This window comes from Lepidochelys kempii, chromosome 2 (assembly GCF_965140285.1).
Source record: "Lepidochelys kempii isolate rLepKem1 chromosome 2, rLepKem1.hap1, whole genome shotgun sequence".
Lineage (NCBI taxonomy): Eukaryota > Metazoa > Chordata > Testudines > Cheloniidae > Lepidochelys > Lepidochelys kempii.
Window position 1 is genome coordinate 192,615,754 of NC_136381.1, and position 23,939 is coordinate 192,639,692.

Consider the following 23,939-nt stretch of genomic DNA (forward strand, 5'->3'; position numbering starts at 1 on the left):
GTAGACCTAGAAGCTTCAAGCATCTCTGTAATTGTCTACAAATCAAAGAACTACTGTTGGATCATATTAAAGAAGTTCTGTATTAAAATCACAAATGAGTTTGATTCCCCAGAGTTTAAATTCCAGGGTATTACTAATTAAGAGGTCTCTTGGTTTTTGGTACTGTTTCTCTCCCTCCGTGCGTGAAACTTGCAAGCTGCTAATTGTGTTAGTACATTCTAAGACAGAGTCTGTTCTCAAAGCAATTCACAGAGAGAGAGACTCAAAGCAATACTCTAACAACAGAAACAGCACCCAGAGACTCCCCGCCCTTTTGTTGTATTAACAATTGTGATTAAAATAGAGATAGAGGATGCATGTGGATGGATGCTTGGTGTGGATAATAACTGAATGATCAGGGAGGTGCCAGCCTAAGAATCCAGTGTCCATCAGCTGAAGAAGGCGTCAAGTGGAAATAACCAGAGGACCCCCAGAGGGCAGACTGGAATCCACCCAACAGCCTCAAGAATGGGAGAACCAAAGAACAAGATAACATCTTGGAGCCGTCAGAAATGTGCTATCTGCTGATTGATTCAGCAACAGCATGATGAAGCAATTCCCATAGACTGGCATAGCAAGAAATTCCTGTAAAAATAGACTCTAAAAAGTGAGAACTTTGGGGGTCTGATTCTGCAAACCAACTTCCAGGAGCATCAGATGAGCATCTGACAAGGCCCTGCTCCCTCCTCATGTCCAGGTCACCTGGCCAGTGGCTTGGCATGAGCAACTCTAAGGCTGGTAACTATGATAACTACCTTGCAGAACCTGTGTGTGTGTGTTTGTATGAATGAATGTGTGAATAAATATGAGATTGAATGGAATGTTATAACTATAACTAACTGCTTACTATGATTCTTTCTGTATTCACAGTAAATGTGGTATTTTGCCTTTTTCCCTTTAATAAGATCCTGCTGGTTTTTATTTTATTGGTACAACATTTTGGTGGAGAATTGCGAAAGGGGGAATATTGGTAAAAAACCTCAGTTATTGTAAATATTGGTGTGCACACCGCCAGCTCTAGTGAGCTAGGCATTTCTATTAGGTTAACCAGACCTGCTGGCCTCCGAGAAGGTAGCAGGAAAAACAGATTAAACCAGACCTGCTGGCCTCCGAGAAGGTAGCAGGGGACCTGCTGGCCTTCGAGAAGGTAGCAGGGAAAACAGATTAAACTAGACCTGCTGGCCTCCGGGAAGGTAGCAGGGGACCTGCTGACCTCCGAGAAGGTAGCAGGGAAGAACAGGTTAACCGGACCTGCTGGCCTCCGAGAAGGTAGCAGGGAGAAACAAGTTAACCAGACCTGCTGGCCTCCGAGAAGGTAGCAGGGGACCTGCTGGCCTCCGAGAAGGTAGCAGGAAAAACAGATTAAACCAGACCTGCTGGCCTCCGAGAAGGTAGCAGGAAAAACAGATTAAACCAGACCTGCTGGCCTCTGAGAAGGTAGCAGGGGACCTGCTGGCCTCCGAGAAGGTAATAGGGAAAACAGATTAAAGCAGACCTGCTGGCCTCCGAGAAGGTAGCAGGGAAAACAGATTAAACTAGACCTGCTGGCCTCCGGGAAGGTAGCAGGGGACCTGCTGACCTCCGAGAAGGTAGCAGGGAAGAACAGGTTAACCAGACCTGCTGGCCTCCAAGAAGGTAGCAGGGAGAAATAGGTTATCTGGACCTGCTGGCCTCTGGGAAGGTAGCAGGGGACCTGCTGGCCTCCGGGAAGGTAGCAGGGGAAAAACGCATAGATTAAGCTATGATTTCAGAATCTAGGCTGTGTCACTTGCTAAGTAATACCAGCAGTGACAAAGAGATTGAAATATCCATGTTAAGATGTTTAAAAGAAAACAGGGTAAGCCAGTACTAGAGGGAGGAATGGAGTCAGAAGGAACTCCAACCTCACCTTTTGTTAAAGAAATTACACCTTTTAAACAAATCCTTCAAAAATTTGGGCACAGTCCTTGGACTAAACAAGCCCTAGCTGATGTCTGCACTATTTCGGACCTAGAGGATAGATTGGCTCAGTATATCCTCATATACAAACCTTCTAGTGCTGCCAAAAGAGATGCAGCAGCAATTTGGTTGTTGTGGGAGGCATGTAAGGATTCTTCCCTCCGCTTGTCTTCATGTAAAGAGGAAAAGGCACAAATGGAAAAGGGAGCAGACAATTGGAAGGTGCTGGCTACACATATCCAAAGCCAGCTGAAAATAGTGAAAGAGGCACTCCAGGAATACAAAAAGAGTGAAAAAGTTAACTCTGCAGAGGCTGGAGGGAGGCAGGTAAAGGGGGAGAAGGTCCTATGTACGGCACCCCCAGGCATAATTACAAAGAGAAAAGAGAGTAAAAAAAAAAAGTTAACTCTGCAGAGGCTGGAGGGAATTAAGCAGTTAAACTTTGTATTTCACCCAAACAACTTTTAACCAAAAATGTTAAAAAGGAAAAGTGTTAGAGCATTCTTGGTTTCTTTGCAGCCATTCTGAAAGAAAAATGGGCCCTTTTCCAAAGGAATGTCTGTAAATTAGCCAGGCAAAAATAAACTATCTGATTAAAATCATTTGACTGGACAATTTAGTCAAATTTGCTAAAAGAACATAAGAGGGTTCTATTGGAACTTAACTGCCTCAAATGTATAAAGGGAATGTAAGATGTAAAAAACAGAGCAGTGTGGAAGGGATGTTAAGGAAAAGAAAATGTGTATGTATCTGTCTGTGTGTGTGTAAATATGTAAAGTTCTAAGGACCAGTTAGTTTTGTTTTTGTTAATGCCACTAAAAATCCATTTGACTCTTTAATTCAAAGTTGCAAAACTGACAGACCTTTTTGCTAGACACAGGTAATTAGTGTTGTTTGGCTTTGGGATTTGGCATTTAACCCTTAAAAGGTAACTCAATGCTTTACAAAATTTAAAATGTTTTTAAGTTGTGGCTGCAGCAGGGCAGTCAAAATCAGGAGAATATATAAAAAAAAAATTTGGATTCTTTTTGTTTGTTTGTTTGTTTTTGTAACAAAATAGCAGATGAGAGTTGTAGTAAAAAAAAATTAAAAAAGACAGTGCCTCTCTGAAGCAACAGCAGGGGTGAGGTGCACAAAACAAAAAGAAGCAATGTTAGAAACACTGAGTCTTAAAATGGCTCTGAGTAGTCAGACTGTCACTTTGATAAAGGTACATGAAAATTCTGTAAGCAAAAAAAGAAATAGTGACACCTTATGTAAAAATGGATCTGGATAATGTTATAGAAGTTAAACTATGGAAGGAATGTGCATTTGCCCCAGAACATGTGCAGGGTATATTGTAGAAGGGGCAAAAGAAATGCAAACATACCATGCTACTTAATTAAAATGCTATTAGGGAGCACTCCAAAGGGAGCCACAGTAGGTTGGGTTTTCTTTTTCAGATTGCTGTGTGTTTTGGAAGCAGAAGTTAAAAGTAATCAAAACTCTGGTGAAAGTTGATTGTGTCCCTTTTAAGATAGAGTCTCTGAGCTGCTGATGGCTTTAAATCCAAAAGCAGGAAGTTTCTGTGAAAATGCAAATTACCTAAATGATAAAGGAAGGAAAGAACTAGCAGCACAAAGGAGCTGCAGATAAAGGACATACCTGGTCAGCAAACAAATTGTCTAAATAAAAGGCATGGGATAACAAGATAATTTTAATAAATGTAATGATAATAAGTATCCCTGTAACAACGTATAGTGTGTATGATTTTTGGAAAAATCCTTTAAGGTCGTATGGTAATGATGCTTCTCAGTTATTACCTGTAAATAAAACTTAAAGCTTAACACAGCAGGAAAAACATTATAAACTTGGTCTGCTGTATAAGAAGGAAAACTCAGGGATTTAATGACTAAACAGTGGGATAATTTCCCCATAACCCTTAAAAGATAAAAGCCTTTGAAACCTGGCCTGCCTATAGAACAAAAACAGGAAAATATGGGGGCAATTTCTCTGTTTTGCCTGCAATCAGCAAGGGTATTTGTAAAAGAAATATTTTAAGCAATAATCTGCCACCCCAAAAGGGGTAGAAACATGTTCTTTTTGTCTTTCAGAAAATCAGGAAAAGCTGCCAGCTGAAAAGCAACCCAATACCACGAATCTACTGTCACAATAGAAATTGTGTTCTGTGTTCTATGTTTTGTCTTGTGTTTTGTGTTGTTGCTAGCACTGTTGTGTGTTTAAAAAAAAAAATACTGAAGACCTGCAGGAACTTAAAAATAAATTAAGCTTTCTGTCCCAGCTACAGGACAGCCTGATACAAAAACAAGTACATGCCAAAGTAGACTTGGTCCAAATTGGTCTGGGTAACCTAAAAGGCCAATGGAATCTTTAGTAATGGCTTAATACTACCACATGGCTTATCCATAAGAAAAAAAAAATATTAGAAATAGGAAACTACACAGGCATAGCTATGGGATGCACTGAAATGCAGATACTTGCACTAGCTACTTTGGAACACAAAATGTTCTGGGTCATTTTGGGAAATATTAAGGGTTTGATGCATTTGTTAAAAAAGAAAGAGATCATTGTTTGACACTTATCAATATGAATGGATGCAATATGTTTCCACTATTGTAAACCAGACTTGTTAATGGGAGAAATTGTTGTCAAAATTGCACACCAACAGTCCCTGGAGGCAAAGGTATTGAAGGTTAACCCACTCCCCATATTACACATGGGATCCTTTTGGCTACCCTGGACCTTGAGCCAGTGAGCTGGGGAGGGAGGGAAGCTATTGGACACTAGAGGTTGTACCGAATGGACTCCTCAAAAGTGGGTGTGCCTCACCTTGCCTGTTGCCCCAGAACCTTGTAGTAAAGATACATCACTAGGATCATGTATGTGGCATGAATTGGAATCACAAACTCAAATTGCCTCACAGTACTTTCTCTTGAATAGGCTACATAGAAAGTGACGCTGACGATTATAAATCTTAGTGTCAAAAGGGGGATTATGTTGGATCATATTAAAGAAGTTCTGTATTAAAATCACAAATGAGTTTGATTCCCCAGAGTTTAAATTCCAGGGTATTACTAATTAAGAGGTCTCTTGGTTTTTGGTACTGTTTCTCTCCCTCTATGTGTGAAACTTGCAAGCTGCTAATTGCGTTAGTACATTCTAAGACAGAGTCTGTTCTCAAAGCAATTCGCACAGAGAGAGAGACTCAAAGCAATACTCTGTAACAACAGAAACAGCACCCAGAGACTCCCCGCCCTTTTGTTGTATTAACAATTATGATTAAAATAGAGATAGAGGATGTATGTGGATGGATGCTTGGTGTGGATAATAACTGAATGATCAGGGAGGTGCCAGCCTAAGAATCCAGTGTCCATCAGCTGAAGAAGGCGTCAAGTGGAAATAACCAGAGGACCCCCAGAGGGCAGACTGGAATCCACCCAACAGCCTCAAGAATGGGAGAACCAAAGAACAAGATAACATCTTGGAGCCGTCAGGAATGTGCCATCTGCTGATTGATTCAGCAACAGCATGATGAAGCAATTCCCATAGACTGGCATAGGAAGAAATTCCTGTAAAAATAGACTCTAAAAAGTGAGAACTTTGGGGGTCTGATTCTGCAAACCAACTTCCAGGAGCATCAGATGAGCATCTGACAAGGCCCTGCTCCCTCCTCATGTCCAGGTCACCTGGCCAGTGGCTTGGCATGAGCAACTCTAAGGCTGGTAACTATGATAACTACCTTGCAGAACCTGTGTGTGTGTGTTTGTATGAATGAATGTGTGAATAAATATGAGATTGAATGGAATGTTACAACTATAACTAACTGCTTACTATGATTCTTTCTGTATTCACAGTAAATGTGGTATTTTGCCTGTTTCCCTTTAATAAGATCCTGCTGGTTTTTATTTTATTGGTACAACACTACTTGATGGCTGCCATTAACGCTTTCTATCATAACACCCACCCCCATCTCAGGTCTGCCCATCCTCCCAATTCAGTTTTAAAATACTGACGAGACAGAGAGAGAGAGAGAGAGAGAGAGAGAGAATCAGAACTGTGGCATGGGGGCACATGCAGCCCCTGACATGAGAGCTCCTGGTATGAAGGAGGGGGATTGCAGGGAGTTTCTGAAATAGGATGGTGGTACACAGGGATCCTGTGTGAAGGGTGGAGGAATGCAAGATGCTCCTGGTGTGGGTAATGTGCTTGGCCTAAAGAAGTAACAAATGTGCAACTCTCTAGTATGCTTAACCTTTAAAAGTAATCTTGATACATTAATTACAACATTTCTTATAGTTCACTGGTTCAATAAGAGAATGAGAACAGGCCTATTGACAAACTCAGTTTAAATACCTTCTGTTTCTTTATGCATAGGCACCATTGTTTAGACACATTCACACCATAATGCTATTACAAGCTATGATTAGTTTATAGTATATTTGTTCTCTCACCCTTGCAATTCAGTCTCTCTCAAAGGCTTACTTTTGCCTAGGGATCTAAAAATAATTCAAAATTTGTCTATGTTAAGCTAAGGACTTCAGGATAATTGTCCAATTATGCTTTGAATTCTCCTCCAGTATCATTCCATCAATGAGTCTACAAGGGCTGCTGTGATGTGTAAGCAGCATAGATTGTACTAAATACATCCCCCATCTGCAGGTTCTTCTGATGTTTAGTCAAGTGATCCAAGAACACAACCAACCTTCTGACATATCACTGTGTTGATCTACTACTAGGTCAGTGTTTTTTTCCTGTTTATTGAATAAATGGAAGGCCCAGGGAACCGATAATAGGATATCAAGCCCTCAGCCTAGATCACTGGTCCAAACTGTGGCAGAAGCTAGAAGTGACCTAAAGTCACTGCCATCTGACAGTTGTTAGGTGGTCTATGTGAAATAAGGTTGGTGGCCTTAGTTAAATTCCTAGTAGAGAGATTTCCCCATCATAAAACCTATTGAGATCACCAGTGTTGATAGTCTTATTAGACAGCCCTAGGAATGAACAAGCATGGAATTGAACCACTCTTTCACCCCTTAAGTATTTAAGTTGATCCACTGAGGACAGAACTGAGGGACTTTGGAATGGGAAACTTCCATTGAAGTCTCCATGCTAAACACATTTGTGAATCTATGGAAGACTAATGTCCAAGGTTATCAACCTAACCTTTTTCATGAGTTGTTGGACATTCACTGAAGAACAATGAAACAGCATTAACATAATAACTTACGCCTGAGGAGATGCACAAACGGTTTCATAAACCTCACTACATATTCAAGTTCAGGCTTGTGAACTCTGCCCAGCTGAACCAAATGATGTTCCAGGGGAATACTAGCCAGCTCTTCCAATTCTTTGTCGTTATATACATGTCCTAATGAAATTACAAACAGAGCATATCCTTGGCACTTGGCTCTCAGAGATGCCTTCTTTAATATTTCTTTATCCCACTGACTTGTTTCTCCAGCAGATATAACAATGATAGCCTTGTGTTGTCTGGAGTGGGGTGCAGTTAAGAAAACATTATCAATTGTCCACTGTATGGCATGGCCAAGAGCAGCTGCTCCATTCAACTGTTGAACAGATTGTCGGATATGTCTTTTCATTAACGGTCTACTGCTGTAGGCAACAAAGTCAAACTCTTTCTTTACAGGGCTCCTCCCTGGGCGGGGTTTGAAACCTGGAGGAGCATGGCTCACCACAGCCACCCTATCACCTGTGGAAGAAGTCTCTGGCTCAGAGGAAATGTTAAAGTTATCAAGTACTCTGCTCAAGAAGTTTTTCACGTTCTCAAATTCGGCACCACTCATTTTCTGTGAGCTATCCAAAATGAAAGCAGCATCCACATATGCCGGTGGTGATCGGTATCTGCGGCGTTCACAAAACTCATCTGGTTTACATTTGTCTGAAAATAAACAAAAAATTAGTTTGTACTTCTCTTTTTAAGAAACTGAAAGTGTGACAAGAGAAACGGCGTCTGAGCTCTCAGTTCTGGAGAGGATTAAAGAGCCTAAGCTTAAAGTATTAACAACAGTCTTCTACCTTTGTGAAAGTTATGTATAATTAAAATCAGAAAGCTAAGGGATGGATCCTTTGAAATAATCTTCTCCACACAAGATTCAGCCTTATTACTAGGGCTGTCAAGTAATCACAGTAAACTCATGCGATTAACAAAAAAAATTAATTGCGATTAAAGAAATTAATCACGATTAATCGCAGTTTTAATCACACTGTTAAACAGTAGAATATCAATTGAAATTTATTAAATATGTTGGATGTTTTTCTACATTTTCATAGATATTGTATTGTGTTATAATTGAAATCAGTGTATATTATTTTTGATTACAAAGATTCAAGTACTGTAGTATAATCTCTTTGTTGTTAATGTAGATTTTTTTTGTTACATAACTGCACTCAAAAACAATGTAAAACTTCGGAGCCTACAAGTCCACACAGTCCTACTTCTTGTTCAGCCAATCTCTTATTTTACATGAGAGAATGATTCCCTCTTCTTATTTATAATGTCACCAGAAAGTGAGAACAGGCATTTGCATGGCATGTTTGTACCTGGCACGGCAAGGTATTTACCTGCCAGATATGCTAAACATTCGTATGTCCCTTCATGCTTTGGCCACCATTCCAGAGGACATGCTTCCATGCTGATGACGCTCATTAAAAAAAAACAAACAATGCATTAATTAAATTTGTGACTGAACTGCATGTCTCCTGCTCTGTTTTACCTGCATTCTGCCATATATTTCATATTATAGCAGTCTCGGATGATGACCCAGCACGTGTTGTTCATTTTAAGAACACTTTCACTGCAGATTTCACAAAACACAAAGAAGGTACTAATGTGAGATTACTAAAGATAGCTACAGCATTCGACTCAGGGTTTAAGAATCTGAAGTGCCTTCCAAAACCTGAGAGGAACAAGGTATGGAGCATGCTTTCATGTGTCTTAAAAGAGCAACACACCGATGCGGAAGCTACAGAACTTGAACCATCAAAAAAGAAAATCAGCCTTCTGCTGGTGGCATCTGACTCAGATAATGAAAATGAACACGTGTCGGTCTGCACTGCTTTGGATTGTTATCGAGCAGAACCCATCATCAGCATGGACGCATGTCCCCTGGAATGGTGTTTGAAGCATGAAGGGACATATGAATCGTTAGTGCATCTGGCATGTAAATATCTTGCAACACCAGCTACAACAGTACCACGATAACGCTTGTTCTCATTTTCAGGTGACATTGTAAACAAGAAGCGGGCAGCATTATCTCCTGCAAATGTAAACAAACTTGTTTGTCTGAGTAACTGGCTGAACAAGAAGTAGGACTGAGTGGACTTGCAGGTTCTAAAATTTTCATTGTTTTATTTTTGAATGCAGTTATTTTTTTACATAATTCTACATTTGTAAGTTCAACTTTCATGATAAAGAGATTGCACTACAGTACTTGTGAATTGAAAAATACTATTTCTTTTGGGCTTTTTTACAGTACAAATACTTGTAATCAAAAAATTAATATAAAGTGAGCTTTGTATTCTGTGTTGTAATTGAAATTGATATATTTGAAAATGTAGAAAACATCCAAAAATATTTAAGTAAATGGTATTCTATTATTGTTCAACGGTGCGATTAATCATGAATAATTTTTTTAATCGCTTGACAGCCCTACTTATTACATTAAAATTCCCTCCCATTCACTTGTTTTAGGAGACTGGTGACATTTGTGGCATTATTTACTTTGATGCAAATTTAGAGCCAGAAGCAACTTTGCAATACATATAAATAGCCCTAAAACACAATGTTCTAAAAACATTTATCACAGTACTGAGAAATATGTAAGGAACTGTTCAGATGTTACAATGACCAAATATATATTGGTATTCTATTAGCAATTATCACTGAATTCTTATTTGGGAAAACATGTATATTTACTGGCATTGAATGAGAAATAACTAAAAGGAGAAATTTCTTTTTGAAAGAATACCACTCTAAGGCCTGGGCTACACTAGGTGGGGGGTGTTCGAACTAAGATACGCAACTTCAGCTACGTTATTCGCCTAGCTGAAGTTGAAGTACCTTAGTTCGACTTACCTGGCCGTCCTCACGGCAGCGAGTTGACCACAGTGGCTCCCCCGTAGACTCCGCTTACTCCTCCTGCCAAGGTGGAGTACAGGCGTCGATTCAGGGATCGATTTATCGCGTCTAGACGAGACGTGATAAATCGATCCCCGATAGATTGATCACTACCTGCTGGATGGGCGGGTAGTGAAGACGTACCCTGAGTGTTCCAATGAGCACTCTGGGTGCTTCAATCAGCACTCAGGGTGCAATGTTCTATGTAGATTTCCACATTTCAATCATGCTGGATGCTGCACACCACCCCTAAAGGCTTAAAGATGCTCTTCCAGAATTATATACCAAATTCCCAACCACTAAGAAATCTGCGTGCTCCTTAATCTGTCTTCTTTCCAATGGAATAGTAAGTCATTCCACTGACAAGACATGCACATTGAAAACTGCTGTAACACACCTCCTACAACGTCTTTATTTATTATAGAAAAGCATTATAAAATACCATACTATGTATGAAGGGCAGGGGTGTTGCTCGAGTCACACTGAGTCGTGTGTGTATGCTCTGCTATTTCATGCACTTTACTTTTTCCAAGGACCGTTCTAGGACCAGATTATCCTTAGCCCTAATGTGAATACACAGATTGTGGAAGGCACAGGGAACATCCTATGCAAGGGCCAGGGCCCATCATGATCGCTGCATTCCGAGAATGCAGGGATTGCTCTCTCCCTGCATCCCCAAAGTTGCAAATCAGCCCAAAAGTGGTGAGAGGGGTAAGGAGGAATCAGGGCCATGGGCCCACTTCCTATCCATGCCTGACTGGACAGGCTGCCTGATTCCAAGGGATGGTACAATTTGGACACTTGCCCTTCTGGCTAGGGAGCTCAGTTGATCAAGGGTGTAAGTGGCCTCCAGCAATGCAGTACTCTAGCTCCTGAGGACAAAACCACCCTGAGCTTCCTCTGGGAGGATATGCATTGCCCTCTGTGAGGATCCAAGCACATGGCAACTTTCAGCATAGCTTGCAGGCTTTTCAATTCAATGCAGGCCCCTTCCCTTGAAGTTCTGTGGGCACTACTTTGGAACCTCTGACCTAGAGGAAGTTGTACTACACAGTCTGGGGCACTGGAAGAGCTGCCCAGCCTGGATGCTTCCTCTGGAAGCTGGAAACATTGCTTGTTTCAATTAAATTAACGGACCTGAGTTGACAGGAAAATTAAAATCAACTACATTTTATTTTTATTTACCAAACTAGACATTGACCCTAGATTCCAAATAGCAGAAGAACTTCTTACATGGACAGAAATATTTACTAGGTTATTAAACTGAAAGTAATTTTGCAGTTTAGCAATACAACAGATGAAGCATTTGAAGGATTTAAACATTTTTATTAGGCAGTCAAGCGATTAAAAAAATTAATCATGTGATTAATTGCTCTGTTAAGAATAGAATACCATTTATTTAAATATTTTTGGATGTTTTCTACATTTTCAAATATATTGATTTCAATTACAACACAGATTACAAAGTGTACAGTGCTCACGTTATATTTATTTTTTATTACAAATATTTGCACTGTAAAAAAAGTATTTTTCAACTCATCTAATACAAGTATTGTAGTGCAATCTCGATCATGAAAGTTAAACTTACAAATGTAGAATTATGTACAAAAAATAACTGCACTCAAAAACAAAACAATGTAAAACTTTAGAGCCTACAAGTCCACTCAGTCCTACTTCTTCAGCCAATTGCTCAGACAAACAAGTCTGTTTACATTTTCAGGAGATAATCATAGAATCATCAAACTGCAAGGGACCTCGAGAGGTCATCTAGTTCAGTCCCCTACACTCAAGGCAGGACCAGTAGACCATCCCTGACAGGTGTTTGTCCAACCTGCTCTTAAAAATCCCCAATGATGGAGATTCCACAACCTCCCTAGGCAATTTATTCCAGTGCTTAACAACTCTGACAGCTAGGAAGTTTTTCCTAATGTCCAACCTAAACTGCTTCTTGTTTACAATGTCACCTGGAAGTGAGAATAGGTGTTCTCATGGCACTGTTGTAGCCAGTGTCGCAAGGTATTTATGTGCCAGAGGTGGTAAAGATTCATATGTCCCTTCATACTTCGTCCACCATTCCAGAATACATGCTTCCATGCTAATGAACAGTTCTGCTCAATAACAATCCAAAGCAGTGCGGACTGACGCACGTTCATTTTCATCATCTGAGTCCGATGCCACCAACAAAAGATGGATTTTCTTTTTTGGTGGTTTGGGTTCTGTAGTTTCCGCATCAGAGTGTTGCTCTTTTAAGACTTCTGAAAACATGCTCCATACCTTGTTCCTCTCAGATTTTGGAAGGTACTTCAGATTCTTAAACCTTGGGTCAAGTGCTTTAGCTATCTTTAGAAATCTCACATAGGTACCTTCTTTGCATTTTGTGAAATCTGCAGTGAAAGTGTTCTTAAAATGAATGTGTGCTGGGTCATCATCTGAGACTGCTATAATATGAAATATATGGCAGAATGCAGGTAAAACAGAGCAGGAGACATACAATTCTCCCTCAAGGAGTTCAGTCACAAATTTAATGCATTATTTTTTTAACAAGCATCATTGCCATTGAAACAGGTCCTCTGGAATGGTGGCGAAAGCATGAAGGTACATATGAATGGTTAGCATATCTGGCACATAAATATCTTGAACAGTGCCATGAGAACACCTGTTCTCATTTTCAGGTGACATTGTAAATAAAAAGCAGGAAGCATTATGTCCCGTAAAAGTAAACAAATTTGTTTGTCTTGGTGATTGGCTGAACAAGAAGTAGGACTGAATGGACTTGTAGGCTCTAAAGTTTTATTATATTGTTTTGTTTTTTAGTGCAGTTATATAACAAAAAAAATCTACATTTGTAAGTTGCACTTTCACTATAGAGATTGCACTATAGTACTTGTATGAGGTTAACTGAAAATTACTATTTCTTTTACCATTTTTACAGTGCAAATATTTGTAATAATAATATAAAGTGAACACTATACCCTTTGCCTTCTGTGTTGTAAACTGAAATAAAATATTTGAAAATGTTGAAAAACATCCAAAATATTTAATAAATTTCAATTGGTATTCTATTGGTTTAACAGTGTGATTAAAACTGTGATTAAATCACAATTATTTTTTGAGTTAATTGCGTGAGTTAAGTGCCATTAATCGACAGCCCTAATTTTTAGGTATTTGAGTATATTTCCTCCTAAGAAAAACTTGGCAACACAGATAGTTGAGGTAAGCAGTTGCTTGTAAATCATGATCAACATGCTACTCCTTGAAAAGTTCCCCCCTTTTAGGGATTAACTTGTGAAGAAGAAATAGAGCCAGAAAATTCAGCTGTGGTTATTTGAAACACCAATGTCTTTGCCTAAATGCTTTTGCCAGTCTCTCTCAGGCTTTTTGCCAGGCAGCACTAAATAATAGTGTTTGTTCTCTAATACATATGGATCTTACCAGGGTGGATTTGATTTAAATTAAATTGATTTAAATCACTAGTCAGGCAGACTCGATTTAATTATGGATTTCTACATAAAAGTGCATTCTTGTTGGTTGTTATAACCTTAATACATATTCTTCACAACTCAGAGATGGATGTAGGTTTCATTTTTAGAAGGTATACACGTTACATTTTTAAAGTGATTTATTTTGAAAACTTTTCAGATTAGTTTTACAGCTGTATCAGAAAATGAATGATTGTTTGGTTATTTCATTTACCAAAGGTAATTGAAGCAGATATTTATGAAGTCATTGGAAGGTGAACTATCTCCAATTCAACAGGTTAATCATTAATATTTGGAGGATTTTCTTGCCATGCTGTATTAGGAGGAGAACCTCACCAGACAGATATTTAAATTGTTTTATTTAACTAAAATAACTGGATTTTTTCTTCAACAGCACACAATATTTTAACAAAACAAGCATATGAATTTTTGAATTTAGTTAAACATTCAAGTTTTTAAAACATCAGGTTTGTTTTTGTTAAAAAATTGTTTTTAACTAAAATAGTTAAATGAAATATTTAAAAAACAAAAAGCAAAAATTAAATAGACTATGTCAGCAAGGTCAACATGAGAAACTTAAAATGTTGGCTTCTGCAGCTAACTCAGTCGTCTTCACCTTCGTTTTCCAGTTTGTTCATAATCTGGAAAAGAAAAACAAGCTTGCCTGCTTTTCCAGGTCCCAAATGATTTCTCAATTAGGAATGAATTAGTCCAGAGGAAGACAATATTCTTTCTACACGGGCAGAAGAAGTGACCTGTTTTTTCTTCATTCGTTTCTTCATTTTTCTTCATTCGTTTTTTTAATGCTTGTAATTTAACTCTGTCATTGCATTTTTCTCTTTTTAAGATCTCACTCAGTTCCTTCCAAATTTCAACAGCGTCAGCAATAAAGCTGCTATTTCCCTGCATTTTGTTCAAGGCTCCAGAAATAGGCTTCAGGGTACTCAGCATCTGTTCAACATTTCTTTTAAGCCCAATGTTAAGAACTTTGGCTGTGACAGTGCCATCTATTTTTTCACGATTTTGTTCACAAACTGTCATCAGATTAGGCCAGTTCTTGATATAGTGCTCAAAACAGTCCACTACTGAGTTCCATCGCACGTCTTGTGGGAGAGTTAGCTTGGCTCCTTCCACTTTTTTTCAGAGCAGCTGCTGCAAAGTGGTTGTTACAGAAGAATTTTGCAATTTCAACATTAGCCTTTATTTTTGGAACACTGAAGTCTTTAGCTAGGAGGTGCATCAAATGAGCACTGCAACCATATGTTATTAGCTTGGGACTCTCTTCACTGTCTTCTAAATTTCTTCTCATCTTGGATACATTTGCAGCATTGCCTGTGACCAAGCTGCGTACAAGACATTTGAATTTCCCCCCCACACACAGTTTGTTATAGCTTTTACTGCTACTTCTTGTAAGTATTCTGCTGTGTGTGCATTTCCTGATGCATCAATTGTTTCTGTAAGGAAGACATTCCCTTCTTCTGTTGTCACACAAGCATATACAACAGGATGATTGTGGACATTGCTCCACCCATCAAGACTCAGGTTAACAATGTCACCCTCTAGATCAGGGGTCTCAAACCCAACTTACCTTAGGGCCAATGCCAGTCCTCAGTTCTCCCAGCGGGCCAATAATGTCACTCATGCCTCCCAGAACCCGCCTCTCAAACTCTGCCCCCCTAACTCCGCCCCCCCACCTGCCTAAGGCTCTGGGAGGGAGTTTGGGTGTGGGAGGTGGTCTGGGGTAGGGGATTGGTGTGCAGGCTCTGGGAGGGAGTTTGGGCAGGGGAGAGGGTCTGGGGTGCAGACTCGGGGATGGAGTTTGGGTGCTGGTGCAGGAGGAGGGGGAAGGGCTGCAGGTTCTTGGAGGGAGTTTGGGGGCGGGAGGGGGTGTGTGGGAAGGGGATGCAGGCTCTGGGAGGGAGGTGCAGCACTTACCTGGGGCTCCCCCAGGCACCACCCCCACAGCTTCCCACTGTCTGCAGGGGCGCTCAGGGCGGGGGCAGCGCGCAGAGGCACAGCCCTGCCCCAGGGAGAGACCCGCAGTCACTGGAGCGAGCGCACAGGAAGCCGCTGAGCTCCGCTGCGCTGCCGGTGGTGGGCAGGGCCTCAGGTGATGCGCGGGTGGGGGGTGGCAACGGGGCCAAGGGAGAGACCTGGCCCGAAAATTGCTGGAGCCCTGCAGGACACATTGGGGAGGTTCTCGGGCCGCAGATGACCCGTGGGCCGGGAGTTTGAGACCCCTGTGCTAGACCTTTTGCACACTGCTCAATTTCTCTTTCATACACTTTATCCAGCAATTTGCCTGCTCTGTTGGGTGGACTGTACCCTGGTCTTAATGACTGAACCATGTTAATGAAGTGTGGGTTCTCAATCATACAGAACGGAGAGTTTGTTGCATAAACAAACTGGGCAATTTTTTCATCAATTACCTGTTTTTGTAATCTGCTGGTTCTTATCACAAACTTATCTATGGTTGTTTCTGGATGACGGAGATTTTTTCTTTTTTTGCTACAGGTGATCTACTGTGGCTATGTGACATACATGATGTGACTGAAACACTGTCATTGGCAGATAACTCTGAAACTATAGAAAATGATGGTGATCTTGAAGGTGGATAGTCTTCAGAATCCTGTAGGTTGAGGATGGATTCTCCTAAACAAAATAAGTCAGTGCAGTTATTTAATTATTACCACCATACCGCTCATTTAGTATTACTCATTGCATTCACTGACACTCAGTACTACTTTAAAGGTGAAATTGTAAAAGGAAGATCGCCTATTTCAGCTATTTATTTTTTAACACAACTGCATCTAAAATGATAGTATCATAGAGTAACAACTATATTTTTTGCTCAAACATGAAAATTCAAGAATAGTCCAGAAGGAAGACAGGCAGCCCTTAAGAAAGGAGTACGAAATTTAAAAAAAAAAAAAAAATGTTCACCAACCTGAAGATCCTGCATGTTCAGACATGTTCCTTTCATCACCTTCAACTCTGCTTCCTCCTGAGAAGGAATGCTTCTCATGATGTTGTTTCATTCAGGCAACCAGGCCTTGCATTTCTTTGTTGCACTGTTTGCATTTTGCACGCATGCCTGTCTTACCCACAGGTAGAGGAACTTCTTTAAAATATTCCCAAACTGGGTCTCTTTTATGGCCTGCTGCCATTACAGGTTTTCCCTTCTAGTGACAGAATGGTATGGTAGACCTCAAATCAATGAAGACTACACTCAGAAAGACCTCAAGACTTCTGGAATATGTTGCTCAAACAGTTTCACTTTCACTCCTTGTCCAGATCTATTCCGCCCCCAACAGTCTTCTATTCATTGAAGTATTTGAAACTTTGCACTTTTAGAGAGAGGTAAAGGATTGACTCTGTGTACATAAATTTGCACAGGGACAATAGGGTTGAGGTTTGTTATTTCTCACCTCTCTATATAATTTATTTAAAAACATTTTTGCTGTTAACAAGCATGTTATCTCTGGAGACACAAAGCTACAGTTTGAGAACTGCAAAACTAAGCATCTCTGATGGTATCTTCCAGACTGAGCACTGAGTCCCATTGGGTAGATAGAAAGATTAACCTAAATAATCTATACAGAAGCCCCTGGAATCCCATAAGATTGGGTCCCTAATCCATGGACTATTGGAACTCATTTAAAAAACTTTCCTTACACTTTACATGAATATATTGTCTCATACTATAGAATTAGAATTTATAATCCTTATTCCATGAGGAGGTATCTTTGAGCTATAATGTATCTATCTTTATATAGGTTTTTTTCCTTAAGCATTTTATAAGAAAAAAATCAGATTTAAATAAAAAAAATCAGATTTTATTTTATTTTATCCTTTTTAAAACATTGATTTTTATCCACCCTGGATCTTACCATAACAAAGAGTGCAGCGCTGAAATGTTTCCAACAATGGCTCATAGCTGTTCTCTTGATTAATATTTATTACCTGGAAGAATCCAGTATCATCCATCTAGACAGAACAATAATAAAAGGATTTAGTGCAGAAGGCAAGTGGTGAGTTTTACCTTAAAACAGTTTATTTAAATGCTGTACAACTGTGTTCACATCAGGCATTCATAGAGAATTACATTCATTCCTAGGTGTCAGGCATTCAACCCCTAAGCCACCTATAACCAACAGCAATTTTGTATATTCTCCAGCATGACAAACTTCAGTGACCCTGAAAACCTCTAGAGAAACCTTCAATTTCCCTACTACCCTTCAGTGATGAATTTGGGTTCTGTCGGTCTTTGCACTGGGCTCCAGCTTGGCACCTCCACACTAAAGTTTTGCCCTCTATAGGAGCTGGAGTGTTCCAAATCTCAGAGTCAGCCAACTTGTGTGATTTGGAGTGTTTCATCTGACACACAGTTAATTCAGTAGAAAACTGGTGTGACTTTAGATGAGTGTCCAAAAATAAGGCACTGCATACTCTAGTTTTCCAAGCAGAAGTATGGATTGAGAATAATTCTCAAAACAAAAATGCTACATTGAGTGTTTCCAACCACTAGCTACTCCTTACAAAGTGATGACCCCTGTCCTTCAGTGTCTCCTTGAACAGAATTCCCATTGACTTCAATGTAGGGGCTAAAAGGACTGTTTGCTGAAACTGGGAATCAGTGATACCAGGCATCTTATTCTATTCTGAAATGGTTCTCTTTCCACTGATGTAATGTAACACAAGCTATGAGTTATTATGTAAAGGGAGAGGGGAAAAGGGGCAGAAGTGAGTGATGCAGAAAAATTCTATGCCCACCTTCTGGGCTTGCTTAGGAATTTTTATTCTTAGCCAACAATGATTTGGCAGACTATTGGGTCTGATATATTTAAGAAACATGCCACGTATCCCTCAACTACCTATTTCTAGATTTCTTACTCCATGCTTCCATCTCTCACCCTTTAAACAGGCCTTTAAATTACTGTAAAGCCCAAACCTGTAGCCTTTAAAAAAAAATACTGTCACAGGTTGACACTGGCCCTTTAAGAGAGAAGAGGCCAGTACACCTATGACTGGTCAGTTGACCCCCAATTAGGCTTAAAAGAGGGCACCTCAGTTTGGCCTTAGAGGGGAGAGAGAAACCCAGTGAGTCAGAGCTGCTCAAGAGCAATGTCTGAAAAGGACAGAGAAGGGCAGTTGTGAGCTGTCCAAGGAGAAGAGGAGAGAGACAGGGAGAAACAGCAGCAATGGAGAGCTGTACAGAGAACCACTGGAAAGAGCAAGAGGTCAGTGGTGGGACCTGGCCAGAGCTGGGGAACCCCGAGGAGCTAAAAGAGAGCTCATGCAGAAGCCCCTATGAAGAAGGGGAAAAACCTGGCCGGTTGGGAGAAGCTGAGCCAAAGCAAGAAGGATTGATGCTGGAGGGGGAACCTGGGATAGGGGTCACAGGCAGAGAGGCCTGTGAGAGTAGAACACTAGGGGAAGCCCCCTCGCAGCAAGCCTGAGTGGAGGGCTGCAGGAACCAGAGCCCAAAACAAGGGGGTTGTTCTGGAGGGATATTCCCTGAGCAGGGGTAGGACTCTCAGGGAGGGAAGCCTGGCTCAGAGGAACACTGTGGAGAGTTCTGTCCCAGGAGACCTCTCTTGGGGATATGGGAGAAGAGTTGTAGGTCTTGGAACACCCAGGTAGATGCCCTGGAGAGTGGGGCCCTGGAACAGGGGCTAAAGCAACCGGGACAGAGTGGTTAGTGACTCTCGGGTGACCTTTGCACGGGATTGATGAGCTGCTGCGTTGTAACCATGTTTAACTTTGGGGGTTTGAGAAGAACTGTTTTACTAAGAGTCATCTGTGGACTGTGACCCTTTTACTAATATAAAGGGTTTGAATTTTCTGCTGAGAGAGACAATGTTCCTATCCACAGGTGGATTCCAAGGGGAAACTGAGGTAGATACAGCACCCTGCTGCAGAAGGGCTCCTTGTGTAGGGGCCGTCCTACTCCACATCCCTTTGTTAAACTGATTTCTCTTAATAGTGTCTTCAACTGTATATTTGTTTAGCTTCTAGTCTTTCTCCTTGAAAGAGATTACAGGGTTTCCAAGGAAATCCATGACATGCTTTATCGTAAAGCAATTTTTACAACATCAAAGCACAGAATGTTGAAGCTGTAAAATTCCAACTGATTTTTCTCCTTTCCAGCAAAAAATGCTGCAAAAAGAACTCTCTCTTCTGTGCTTAGTTGTGCTGCAGTACGTTCTCTGAACACACTTTTAGACACCGAGTAATGAGTGCTGTAAGTGCTCGAGTCCTGCTCATCTTGCTCATGTGATCAGCATTTGGCCCAAGACAGCGTTCTCCTATAATGGTACTGTGGTAACAGGAAATGTCATCACAGAACAAGTTAGCTGAACAGGAACTATATGTAACATTAGATGCCCCAAACTGTGTTAGAGAAACATTAAAGTTGTACTGACTGTTAAAATAAGGAAAAAAATATATAGAAATCCAAACTTATATTTCCTACAGCTATGCAAACTTAGCCACATTGCACAGATCTGCTCTTTGATCTGTTCCTGCTGCTAAATCCAGAGCTGAAATTGCTCTGCTACCCTAAGACAATGACTGAAGTGTGGGTCTCCATATTCAGTGTGCCTCAGTGATTTCCATACCAAATCTGCACAGTTTGCAAGAAGATATTTTTTCTGTCTGACCCCCCACCAACTCAGCTAAGCTGTTGACAGTCAACTTGGGTTCTTTCCATTTCACACACCATCAATGCTAATACAGATTCTGCAGGCTGAATTATTCCCTCAGCTACAAGTATGCAACCCTGTTATTGTTAGATTATGTAACCAGTGATACCTCTGCAAGCAACCGCATAATTAAGAATTAAAGTGTTTTTCTTCATAAGATGCCCTGCTCTCTCTACCACTGTTATCTGAAAGATTTCCTTGTCACAAATGCTAATAGTTCCACAAACACATTGCTTCGGTAGTGAACTTTACAGCTTTCAAGCACACTGGGTCTGATTCTCCACTGCCTTGCCCCTTGTGTAGTCGTCATTTACCCCCCAAGCAGAGTGGGTGGAACACACCACTATTCTGGTTAGGTACTGTTTTGCTGCCATTCTGCACTCACTTTGCACAGGGGTAAAATGACAGACAATGTCAGGTGTAAGGCAGTGGAGAATCAGGCCAGGTTTTCTTGAATTTATTAAATACTCTGATTAAGCACCAAGTCCTACAATTTTTACAAAATGCATAGTCCTTATAGAAGTAGTTCTACTGACTTGAATGGGATCACTAGCATTAATAAGGACTATTCATGTAAGTGCTGCAGGATTTGACCCAATATATGATCACAAATAACCAATACAATGAGCAAGATCTGTCCTTGGTGTAACTCCACTGAAGATAATGGAGTTACACCAAAGGACGAATGTGACCCACTATGTTTAGAAGGCGGTGAAATACAAAGTCTAGTTACTGAACATCAAAAAGAAAACGTTTGTGGAGTTCTTACCGCAAAAGCACGACTGAGGAGGGGAACATCATTAAAAGCGAGAACTACTGGAACAATATCAAATGCAACATACTCCAGAACTGCTGTGTTAATAGAAAATTCATCTGCAGATGGCCCATTGCTAAAAAACACTGCTACTTTTCTCACATTAGGACCTTGGCGAGTTCGTTTGAAAACATTCTTGGCAACGAATCTCATCGCTCCGGCAATATCCCGTTCACTTGAGGATCTCTCATAAGCCACATTATTAAGTTTGTTGAGGAGCTGATTCTTGTTGTAGAACTCAGAGAAGCGGATCAGATAACGAGTATTGGAATTGTAGGACACAACAGCAACTCTAGCTCCCACTGGGCAGTTGTTGTCTCTAATTTTGGTGGCATTCACTACTGATATTACAATCTCTCTCATTCTTTCAAATAACTGGGATGTGACGTCCTGGGATATTTCCAAAGCAAACACTAGTTCCGTTGGATATACTGGGCATTCCGGTTTTTCTAGAAGATAAAAAACAGTTGTTATACAAATCACACAAGATAAAAAATGCAAGCTATTTTAAAGTGATTAATAACTATTTCATTTTACTTTCCCTAGATAGCCTGATATGTTGCATGCCATCTAGGGACTCACTCCACAGAAAATGATACAAGGGCAGGTCGTGCTGGGGCACAGTTCAGGAATGCAATGAGACTGAGGAGTGCGTGTGCTGGACACAATTGCAATCCCTGTACTCCTTCGAACAGGGAGGAAGGGAGGGGCAGGGAGAATCCAAAGTCATAGTCTTGCCCCCTCCCATACCACATACAGGTTAGCGAAACTGGCGGAGTGCAGAGGGGGGATTATGGAGCACTTCCCTTCCTGTCTGGAAGGTCCAGAAGGGATTGCCTTTCCTGAGGCACAATCACTCCTGGAGCACTCCCGGTGGTAACGTGGTTCTGTACTGCCCCCAGCTCCATGCTCATCAGGCACAATGGGTCCTACCATGTCTATTGTACTTTACTTAAATGCAACACTAAGTCTTGGAAAAGCATGGGTTGCATCTATGATTAAATACATTTCAGTGCGTTTAGTGGCTCCAAATGGTAGTAGAAGCACATGATGTTCGGAAAGACAGCTGAAAATAAAGCTAGTGAACAGAAAGGAAATGGTAATCTAAGCTCATGGTATGGGCCATAAAGAGGACCATGATGGTACCCAAAGGTTGTTATAACATAAGAGAAAACTCAGAGAAAAGAGAAACACCAAAATGACTAACAAATGAAAAGAATTAGTAGGTAAGGTCCCGTGGGAAGAAAATTTAAGGGCTAAAGGAGTTCACAGGAGAGCTGTGAAACAGAAGTTTCTCAAAGAGACGGCATTGAAGGAGCAACAGCAAACTATCCTCATGCAAAGGAAAGATAGGGAGAATAATAAGAGGACAATATGGCTCCATGAGGAGCTCTTTAATAGTCTGACAATCAAAAAGGAATCCTACAAAGAGTGGACACATGGACAAATTACTAAGGATTAATACAAAAGAATAGCGCAAGCAAGTAGGGACAAAACCAGAAAGGCTAAGGCACAAAATGTACAAGGGACATAAAAAGGCAACAACAAGAGGTTCTAACAATACATTAGGAGAAGAGAAAGATGAAGGAAAGTATAGGTCCTTTACTTAGCGATGAAAAAGAGCTAATAACTGGATGGCATCAGGAAGGCTGAGATGTTTAATGCCTGTTTTGCTTCAGTCTTCTCTAAAAAGGTAAACTGTGACCAGCTGCTTAACACAATTAATATTAACAACAAGGGGGAAGGAACACAAGCCAAAATAGGGGAAGAACAAGTTAAAGAATATTTAGATAAGGAATATGTATTCTAGTCAGCAGGGCCTGATGAAATTCACCCTATTGTACTTAAGGAACTAGGCTGAAGGAATCTTGGAACCATTAGTGATTATCTTTTAGAACTCATGGAAGTTGGGCGAGGTCCCAGAGGGCTGGAGAAGGGCAAACATAGCACTTATCTTTAAAAAGCGGAACAAAGAGGATCCAGGGAATTATAGACCTAAATTTCAATATCTGGAAAGATACTGGAACAAATTATTAAACAATTAATTTGTAAGCACCTAGAGGATAACAGGATTATAAATCATAGCCAACGTAGACATGTCAAGAACAAATCATACCTAAAAAACAATTTTCTTCTTTGACAGGGTTACTGGCCTAGTGGATAGGTGGAAAGCAGTAGACAAGATATATCTTGATTTTAGTAGGGTTTTTGACACAGTCCCACATGACAGTCTCATAAGCAAGCTAGGAAAATATGGTTTAAATAAATTATTAAAAAGTGGGTACACAACTAGTTGATTGATAACTATTCTCTGAATAGAGTCTATGGTCCACTGTCAAAGTGGGGAGACTTATCTAGTGGAGTCATGCAGAGGTCTGACATAGATCCAGCACTATTCAACGTTTTCATTAAATGACTTGGACAATCTAGTGAAGCTTAGGTTATACTTATAAAATTTGCAGATGACACCAAGCTGGGAGGGGTTGAAAGCACTTTGGAGGACAGGATTAGAATTCAAAATGACCATGATAAATTGGAGAATTGGTCTAAAATCAACAAGATGAAATACAATAAAGACATGTGCAAAGTACTACACTTAGGATAAATAAAATGCACAGTTACAAAATGAGAAATAGCTGGCTAGGTCATGGTACTACTGAAAGGGATATGGGGGTGATATTGGATCACAAATTGAATGAGTTAACAATGTGATGCAGTTGCAAAAAAGGCTAATATTCTGGGATATATTAACAGGAGTGTCATATGTAAGGCACACAAGGTAATTGTCCTGCTCTACTTGACACTGGTGAAGCCTCAGCAGGAGTACT

At 40.4% G+C, this 23,939-nt stretch overlaps 1 protein-coding gene across 1 annotated transcript in view; it reads right to left on the bottom strand.

Moving 5' to 3' along the window:
* COL6A6 (collagen type VI alpha 6 chain) overlaps nucleotides 1-23,939 on the bottom strand; it is a 110,004-nt gene that overhangs the window by 5,217 nt on the left and 80,848 nt on the right. Inside the window, exons 33-35 of the mRNA XM_073333281.2 lie at nucleotides 21,067-21,560; nucleotides 17,484-17,580; nucleotides 7,205-7,876 (exon numbers count right to left, since the gene is read on the bottom strand). Coding sequence (XP_073189382.2) covers nucleotides 7,205-7,876; nucleotides 17,484-17,580; nucleotides 21,067-21,560 — 1,263 coding nt within the window. The remainder of the gene's footprint in view (nucleotides 1-7,204; nucleotides 7,877-17,483; nucleotides 17,581-21,066; nucleotides 21,561-23,939) is intronic.